Genomic DNA, 9943 nt, shown 5'->3' with positions numbered 1-9943 from the left:
TTCAAGTACGTGACCACCCAATTCCAGTTACACCAATCTTTAGGTAAATCCCTGATTACATTTGTTCATTCATTATAAAAGAATGAGATACTGTGTTGAATTTAAAAAGAGACTACAGTGGAATGTGAACTGGCAGTGGAGCAAATCAATCATGTTCCTATCTCACTGTCTTCATAGGAAATAAGGGCTGAGGGAAACTGGGATTTCTGTTATCAAATACAGATATCTCGAGTGTCACCTAATAAATTATTGCCATCAGTGTGTGCCAGGTTCAAAGCAGGGGCTAATTTATTAGCACTGTGAGCTTTCAACTGAGAGTTCTCAAAATGTTGATTCCAAATATTACGACTGAATCCCAAATGTAGCCCGTGCCAGCCATAGCCTGCAGCAAATACAGACTCCAGTTGCAGCAGTTCCAAAATTTGCCATATAACATTGAAACAAAAAGCAGGCAGAAGTCCTCCTTTGCAAAGCTTTTAATCCAAATGAGAGCACCAGTCTCAGCCCACAAACCTCTGACTCTGGCTGTTGTTGCCAAAAGTCTTGGTCCCACAATGAGATGCTGCACTGCCTCTGCTTTTAGGTTTCTGGGCAACCTGAAACAGGAGGGTTGTGCTTGTGCTTTTCACTTCCTCAAAGGAATGTGTGGAGGAGACCAGCAGGATCTTGGTTTAAGTAGATATCAAATATTTTTAAAGCAATGTGCCTAAACACATTGGTTTGTTTTTTCTAATAATTAGTAACACCCCCCATAATGAAGCTGATTAGGGTGTAATCACCTTCACGGGGTCTAACCCAAAGCTGTCCAGTTCAAGAGGGATGCAAGGGGCTTCTGGCAACTTCTAACAAGGCATCTTCTCAATAAAAGAAGAATTTAAAAAGCCTTTTCAAATACAGTTTAAAAGTAAAGGTAACTGACACTATCTAGGAAATTAATAACCTTCCCTGCAAAATTAAAATGGGAAGGGGATTTTGAGTGACACACAGTTATTTAACACTTCAGTGCATGTAACAAAACTGCATACAAAAAGACCATTTCAATCTGTATTATTGAAAACTGTCTGGAGTACAGGCTGTAGCCCCGAGGAACACACCTAAGCAATTCACATGTCCAGATAATGACTCCCAAAAGTTACAGCCTTTCAGAATAACAATTAACAGTTAGAACTATCTGTTTCTTTTGTTTTCTCAACATTATTTTCTTTATGTGTTGGCTTGCTTTTTTCTTCCTTAATTTCATTCTGGTTCAGCGTGTTTTCAGACATCTGATCCCCACTGGTGGACACAGGATCTAAAACTACAACGGATTTGGTGTCTTTTTCACTGCTAGAAGCTTTTCTTGTAAATTCTGTATGACTAGTTGATCTAAAGGAAAAAAGAATAAACATATTAATACAGATGACAGTTCACATATTCAGAAGGAAGACTATAAATATACAGAAAAGCATTTCTATTAATAGCATATATGACCAGGACAGGTCTACCAAGCTAGTAAATAGATTTACAGATATAGCAGCTGTTATGTACAGATAGAAGTGCAAAAAATGCAAGTCACTTTACCCCCCATGAATCATTCGTTAAGCTGGGCATGGAAGATGAAAAATGAACTCACGAGGCAGTGAAAAAATCCTCAGACTATGAAAGTATTGGTTTAAAGACAGCCATAAGAATTTATTTTCTCTCTGCTCATCTCAGAGGTTCCCCCATGTCCAAAAGAGCAGCTGCACTTGGAGAAAATGCCACCAGCTCCTGCAGTGTGTGTGCTGACAGTCCTGCAGCCTGGAAGGAGCACACGGTTCCTCCACACCCGGATCCCAGAGCCACCTGCCCGGGGCTGTCCCTGTGCTGCACTCCACGGCAGGACTGGGAAGTGCAACCAGCTGTTCCCTGTGACTGCCACTGGTCTCACTGGGAGCAAGTGCAAGTGATTTCTGGAAATTCATCCGCTGGGTTTGCTGAACTATTGAGGGCGTTAGACTTCCACTCTGTGCTGCAGAGCTGGGGTTACACCCTGACTGCCTGCGGGGCAGGGATTTGTGTGGATAAAGAGCCCTCCGAGCAGGCAGGAAGGAAAGGGCAGAGACACACGGGTTATTTGTCCAGGCTGGCATCATGCTATAAACACTAAAGGCACTTGTCTATATTCAAAGGTGTCACACCAGTGTTGAAAACATGCAGGCAAATCCTCGGATTAGCTGGAATGCACCAGCAGAGAACATGGCAAACACTGGGAACGCTCCACCCGAACAAGTGGCAGATTGGGGTGTTTCCCAATGCCATCCTAACCCTGCTGGGTGGGCAGACAGGTTGGACCTCCCCCACTGAGCCTTCCAGAGCCTGCCAGCCCATGTGCCCGAGGTCACGGAGCCGGGCAGGCTCAGGGAAGGCAGTCACACACTCAGGTACTCAGAATGGACCCACTGCAGGCACCCACACTCACACAGCCATGAGCACCACACTGGGCAGGGGTAAAATCCTTCCTGCTGGAAGGTCCTACACACACTGCTGGGTGTGCAGCTCCACTCCCCTGGGAAGCTTGACTGTGGAGCTGCTGCACACAACTGCACTGGCTAGTCAAGAGCCTCTATCTCCCCCTTTTTCTGGTAAGATAACACCCTAGAAACGAAAAAGCAGAATCGACTGGAGGCCTGAAAAAGAAATTCAGCTACTGGATCCATCTGCTATGAACTGCCCTTCATTGTGACAGTCTTTGTCCTAGAGAAAATGACAAAGAAGAAAAGAGGTCACCCCACCAACAATTAGAGCACGGGGTGGGGAATGGACTGGCTCCCACCTGACAGGGAGAGAGTAAATGAACAGGTTAAAAACAAATAAATAATCATAGAAACAACAGCTGCTGCACTTTCCATTTCAGAAAGAATTTACTCAGCTTGCTACTGCAGCGCTGGATACAGCAAATGAAATTCCACGTTCAAGCTTTAATTACAAGAATTGTCTCTAACATCAGAACTTTGGTATAAGTTAATTAATGCAGAAATTGGCACTAATAGATACAGTTTCAGACTCATTTGATTATCATCAGAAGCTAGTGACTTCATAAAGAAAATAATGCTGACTTTATGCAGAAGTTGCCAATCATTCAGAAAAATACAAGGTGGGGTATTTTGAATGTTACAGCAAATTAAACTTTTTAAAGCAGTGTAACCAGAAAAGGGTTATTTTAAAAAGTGCTACTTTTGAAAAGCTGATTGCCCAACACTATAAAAATGGTCAAGCCATAAATGCCAAGTTCATTTTTATTTCACTTTGGAGGTAACTATCTTTCAAACCCAACAGCTGGACTATTTAATACAATCTGGTGAATCAAAGTATAATTCTTCACTGGGCTCACAGTGGGGAGTCTGCATTAGTGTATGGCAGCATTCCAACAACTGATGCACAGCCAAATGCTCTGAAGTCTGTTTCATTTATAACAAAAATGGATAAAATGGCAATCATATTTACCACCTTCAAAGACAGAAAAATGAAAGATGTCGATATAAAGTAGTTTAATGGAGGAAACTGGTGATTAAATCAGCGTTTCAAGCATAAAAATAAGAATTACTATCCAGCTTCCTTGTACTAGTACTCCCTTCTTCAAATCCTTTACACTGGTGCAGCACCAGCCTGACAGTGCCGCTGTTACAGCTGAGGCACTGTTAAAAATTATTAACCTTATTTATCAGGTATTCACAGCTCACTTTCAACAGTTTGTCAAGAGCAGAAGGTTTCAGTGCAAGAATGAACATAATTTTGGTGCTCCCTTTCAAAAACCAGTTTTTACTGCTACGAATAAAGCTGGGAAAAGCAGACGGAGTTTGCCACAGTTCTGAACAATTACAAATTTGTTTAGCCAAGGTATTTGCATTTAGTTCTATTCAAAGCTCTTCCCTCATTAAAACTGTTAATGCTGTTATCAGTATTCTTGTTATTTGCCCAACTATATATTTAAGCTAGAAATTGAGAACCTAGTTCTATTTGTACTCATTCACACACAGTTGTGCATATATTTTTATGACTGAACACATAAAATCTGTACTGGAAAATTCAGATTTAGATGATAAATACACTTTAGCTTAATTGTATGGGATATGCAAAGTCCCATGCAGTACTGAGGACTGCCTGTGTGTAGTGGGTTGACCCTGGCCAGACACCAGGTACCCACTAAAGCTGCTCTCTCCCCCCCCTCTGCAACTGGACAGAGGAGAGAGAAAAAAAAACAGATAAGGATTCATGAGTAGAGATAAGAGCTGGGAGAGGTCAGTGACTGATTCCCTTCACAGGTAAAACAGACTCAAAGTGGGGATAGTACTTACATTTATTACTAACAGGATATGAGCCAAAGGGTGAATTAATTTTATCTTCAGTTCAGAACTTTCATTAAGAATAAAAGCATAAACTGCAGATGTGTTTATTAAACATTTTAGGATTCTTAAGAAGATAGGGGAATAAAAAAGACAAAATGAAAGGCTAATTCTGAGCAATAGCAAAAAATACACCAATTCCAAGTTTTGGAAGTCTTCAACGAACAAAAAATTCCATCCCACTACTACCAGTATTTGTCAAAAGGAAATTATTAGGAATACAGTGACACTAGTGATTTAGTCCATTGTTCCCTTCCCTGATACCAGTGCTACCTGTAACACCAGATACCTATGAAAAAAGTGCAAGAGACCTTCTCCATTTCAGAATGCCCTTGCTAAATCTAGCAGAAAGGGGGCCAACACAGCAGCCAGCAGAACAGCACTGCAGACTTCCTTTAGTATGGACACTGTTCCCATTTTTAGGCACTTTTTTTTGAAAATGCTCAAAAAGATTGGCAAATTCATTTAAATGAAGAATCTTGGAGAGCTTCTACCTGCACTGAGAAGGAACACAGAGTACATGCTAAGAAAAATGTGTGACAGTAACTTTTAAAACAGTTAAAACTGAGAACATCCTCAAACTTCCAGAACATCCCATTGTTTTGTTCATTTGTTGGTCAAACTAATTTGTCCATGTTCAAGCTGCACTGAAAACCTTTGCAGTTCTGTGAGGCTGAGGCTGAGCTGCTCCCTGCAGAGCTGGTAGATGATTTGGGGGTACTAAGATTACAGGCAGGAGAAGGAGGACAAATCCTTTAATTGTATAAAATCATCAGATTAAGACCAACCCTCTCTATAGTTCACTCTGTTAGCACAGAACTCTGCTGCCCAGAAACACAATGTTTACAAAGTGCTAAAAAAAACCCCACCAAACACCCAAAAAACGCAGAGCCAGACACACCTTTCCCTTCTGTGCCTAAACACTGCAGGGGGTCACGGGAACTCTGCTCCCAAGGGAACTGAACTGTCACCTGTTCTCTGCTAAGCAGGTGTCACAGAATTACACTCACGCTGGGTTAAACACTGGGAAGAGATTTGCAGAGGAAGTTACCTTTGCAGAGGAATTCACACTCAGGCAAGGCCTCAGTTTCCCTCCAGGACACACATTGCTGATGTCTCCCCCCTAAGCACCACCTCAGCAAAATTTTATGCATTCCAAATCACCTGCTTAATGGTTTCACACTCCTCTAACAATCTCCTGCACTGAAATAACACCTCACCTAGAGGTTCTAAACTCAAATCTTTCTCCTGAGTTGTTACAGAATCAGAGAACATGCTGAGTTGGGAGGGACTCACCAGGACCCTCCAGTCCAACCCTCAGCCCTGCACAGGCCCATCCCCAGAGTCACCTCCTGTGCCCCAGAGGATCAGCCAAACCCTCCTGGAGCTCTGGCAGCCTTGGGGCTGTGCCCACTGCCCTGGGGAGCCTGGGCAGTGCCCAACCAGCCTCTGGGGGAAGAACCTTTGCCTGAGATCCACCCTGAGCCTGCCCTGGCACAGCTCCAGCCATTCCCTGGCTGCTGTCCCTGGTCCCCCAGAGCAGAGCTCAGTGCCTGCCCCTCCCGAGGAAGTTGTGACTGCAGTGAGGTCTGCCCTCACTCTCCTCTTCTCCACGTTCTCTAAGCTATCATCTGTCAGTTTGATTACAGGAAAATTTCCGAATTAACCTGTATTGACCAACATTGCAGCCCTTCCTCCCAGCCCCTCCCCTGGCCACTGGACCAGCCAATTCAGCTGGAGGCCAGTGCTTTGTTTACACTTGACCATGTGTGGAGCCCTACTTCAACCAAACACCGAAATTCTTTACCTCGTGCATATTTAGGTTAGATCACCACTGATTTGGGGTGGGAAGGATACAGGATTTTACTTAATGAGCTGACTGCTGCCTACATACTGATCACAGATATATTTTCAAGGGTCTTTCTCAAGGGTGTGACCTTCTTCCTCCATGAGATGGGGTGTGCTCAATTGCTACTCAACATGAACAAAGTATGATGAATATAGGGCTGTTCAGGTGTAAATGTCTGCAAGTATCACCTCCTCCCTCAGATTACAAGCCTTAACAAATGGATAGTGTAGCAAACAGAAGTATTTAATGCACAACTATTCCTACGGTTTCCTATAGGAAGCTGTACATTAAAATCTAGATGAAGAAAAAAGAATAAACCCTGCACTGCAAGAGACACCTGGTAATTATGAGATGTGCAGTCCTCTACTGTGCTGTGAAAGGTTTGCTTGGCTGCTGCAAACAGTTGAAACAAGTCATACCTTTGTGAGATTTCAAGGAATAGCAAATGATGAGAGGACTGCATCCTTTAACCTCAGGTATGAACAAGGAGAAGAGGAGTCACAATAAATTTTTTGTATGCCCTTGTAATTTAGGGTATCTGGTCCAGGCAGTGTTTTGTTTGTTTATTTAACACAGGCTGCTTCAGGGAATGTGGTGCAACAGGAGCAGAAACCCCCTGTGTAGAGGGAAACCCCCTGTGCTTCAGAGCAATGTCCTCAGAACACATGGTTTGGGGGGTACTTTCACTGAACCAGCTCTCACATGGCCCCTGGGCCAACCATTAAAGGCTGGATCACATCTCCTGGTTTAGTTTCACTCATCCAATGAATCCAGGAATCCAGTTTTTGCACTAAGAACACTCCAGGATACAAATCCAAGCACAGCAAACAGCGACAATAGGCAGATCTGCTTCAGAAGTGCTCTGCTGATCCAAACTAAACTGCTAGTACAGATGTCCCCAGGGGAGCCCAGCAAACGGGCTAATTACAGAGCTGAGCTCTCAGACATGTCAGCCAGAGGAACTTCCCTCTGATGCCTCCTTCCAACAGGCCCCACTTCCAGAGAGCCCTGCTTCCAGAGAGCCCTGCTTCCAATGGGCCCTGCTGCCAACCAGTGCCATGCTGCAAACAGCACCCAGGAGAGCAAAGAAAAGTAACTGCACTGCAACATGAAGCCTGTAGGTTATTCCTGCTGCTCCCTGCCCTCCCAGCTGCAGAAGAGTGGGAGAGCCCCAGCACCTTCTCCCTCGCTGGAAAATCATCCTTAACGATGAGTTTTTCCAATTAGGCAGGTTTACAGCAGTGATACAGTGCAAAGAAGCCCTGCAGCATCAAGGAATCTGGCCCACCACATTTGTTTTAATGCTTTAAACAAATAAATTAAAGTGAAACGTGTCTTTCAGTACGTCACTGAATAGGCAAGCTGAGAAATAAATTGAGCTTCACATATGCTTTTATAACACATAACAACTGTGACTGTCAGCACAAGATCCTTTTCACTGTCAATTCACCACGCATTCTGCGAGACCTTGGGGCCTGCAATTATTTCATTTCCTTTCTTGTAAATGCAATTTCCACTTAGTTTGGTGGAATAAAGGTACACAAAAGGTGATGGGAGCTGCTTGTATTTTCTGATCTGTTAAAAATTGTAGAAATCCACAAACTACAAACAGTACTTTTCAGGAACAACCTCATCTTTCTACCAGGGTAGCAGTTCAAGAAAAATGCAATGGCATTATTCATGTCAAATTAACTGTTGAACGAATCTTCATCTTTCTGATTAAATTAAAATGAAGATCATCTTTCTTCTAAGGATACTTAAATGAAATAAAAGGAGAAAATACATATGATTGGAAAAGGCATTCTGCTTTTAATACTCAGTGCAAATTAAATACAACTGTAAAGCACAAAGGAAACTGGGCTCTTTATCCACTCAAAAATAAATGATGAAAGTACCTGCAGAAGAGTGAAGTATCAGTTCATAAAAGAGATGCAAACTGAATATCCAGCTCATTTGTCATGACTCTACCATTTGAACCAAGCAACAGAGACTTGCTAGAATTGGTCCTGGTGGTAATTGTTAACTGCCAGCCCAATCCAAAAGGAGCTTGGTATTGTTGTAAAACAAACCCCTCCTCCGGGAATCTGTATGAAACAAATGTTGCTAAAGCAAGTTTAACTCTCTGAAACTGAACTGGCACCTCGGGTCTTCAATCTGCTGTAACCAAAGATTCTGCTGCCCATGTGTGCACATGCAGCACTAGCTGCATTTTATTTTTATCTTGAGATTTCAAGGTATTTACCAGCAAACTTTTAAGAGGAATAGTCAGGACTTGTTTTTGTCCAACGGAAACCACCCTCACACCTGCATACAGACCAGTATGACTCATGTGATTGTATTTTTTTAAATATTTGCTAGAACTACTTTTAATCAAGAGTTAACAATATAACTATCATCCCTCTTCTCTCCAAGATATGGAAAAAACCCTCGACCTTGCTATTCCTCAAAAACTCTTGAATTCTTTTTTGTGGCAGAAAAGATGAACTCTTTTTGAAGACTGTTCACAGATTTTAAAAGGAAAAGGACTTTATTACAGAGAATTTTATTTCTGCTTCCAAAAGAGACTGCAAATTATTTGACAAGTCAGTGGTAAACAGCTGCAGACTGTACATTTATCTTGTTAACCAAAACTGATATTAAATCACTTTCAAAATGCGCCACCTAAACACATCTGCTACTAAAACATATCTAGAAATCCATATTCTACTTACTGCAAAGTAGGCCTGGAGCCCGTTGCAGCCTGAGGCTGGTTAGAGACAGGTCCTGAGTTGGGTACTTTGGAAGTGAATTCTGTCTCCACATCTTTCTTGTTCAACGCTGTCTGTGCAGCACTGGCTCCTGAACCTAGCACAGGCAGAGATTTTGATTCTGATGTGGCCAAGATTCCAGTGGGACCTAAAACCCAAAGAAAGTTCAATGCTTCTGTTACCCAGATTGATTGGTCTAAAAAAAACACGAGTACAGCAGAACTCAAGCAGAAATCAAAATGGAATTTTAATGGACAGTGCATGGAGAGTATCAAAACATCGTGTTTGTAGCTTCTGCTCTCCCCACCAAGATTAACCCTTTCTTGTACCACAAGCAGTGTTTGCTGTACTGACACAGACATGCACTCAATCCCCTCACCCTCTGGGGTGGCAAGTCCTGCTGTCCACACAGCACTACCCAGTCACAGCTTGCCAGTGCTCTTCCAGCTGGAGCAGGAGGGAGAACCAGCCTGATAACAGAAAAGCCTGTTCTCAATACTGATGAGGAGCCAGTGAACTGTCTATAAAGTTCAAGATAAAACTATGCAGCGACATTCAAACCAGCCACATCTGCATCAGCTATGGCACAGACTTACACTTGCACAGACTGTGTTTGTAACCAAGCAGAACATTAAGTTTTTTACAGCTGACAGTAAAGCACAGCATAAAACTTGCTCCACAGAGCAGGGTAATTCAAATCATCCGCCCCAAACCCTCATTTCTCTGGTTACCATTACTTTCAGGAGTATTTTCACAGTAGGCCCAGACTATTAACTCCAGCAACAACGTCCGAGCTGTGGGCTGGAAAGAGAACCCAAGTGAAGGGTCTGTGCACACAGAAAACTCCAACAGAGGCATCCCTTGGAGAAAATGGGCATGAAAAGTAACAGGTGTGACAGGAAGTGAGTCACTGGGGAAGCAGGCAGAGTTCTCCATAATGGCTGAAATGGCAATGGTCTGAAAGAGAAAGTAAAGCTTCAAGA

The 9943-nt window shown here is 42.9% G+C and overlaps 1 protein-coding gene across 5 annotated transcripts in view; it reads right to left on the bottom strand.

Annotated features, from left to right (window-relative positions):
- Positions 1-383: 383 nt before the first annotated feature.
- The window catches only part of SHTN1 (shootin 1), a 60745-nt gene continuing 51185 nt past the window's right edge, over positions 384-9943 (bottom strand). For 2 of the 5 annotated variants that reach the window (XM_064663687.1, XM_064663689.1), the window contains 2 exons: positions 8925-9108; positions 384-1365 (listed from right to left, as the gene is read on the bottom strand). In XM_064663687.1, the coding sequence (XP_064519757.1) occupies positions 1155-1365; positions 8925-9108 (395 nt within the window). In that variant the 3' untranslated portion in view covers positions 384-1154. Of the gene's footprint in view, positions 1366-8924; positions 9109-9339; positions 9431-9462; positions 9918-9943 lie in introns of those variants that run through there. The other 3 variants (XM_064663688.1, XM_064663690.1, XM_064663691.1) reach the window with 3 other exon arrangements.

The sequence above is a fragment of the Pseudopipra pipra genome, chromosome 8 (genome assembly GCF_036250125.1).
Source record: "Pseudopipra pipra isolate bDixPip1 chromosome 8, bDixPip1.hap1, whole genome shotgun sequence".
Lineage (NCBI taxonomy): Eukaryota > Metazoa > Chordata > Aves > Passeriformes > Pipridae > Pseudopipra > Pseudopipra pipra.
The sequence above is the reverse complement of the archived record's forward strand: the minus strand, read 5'-3'. Positions and strand labels throughout refer to the sequence as shown.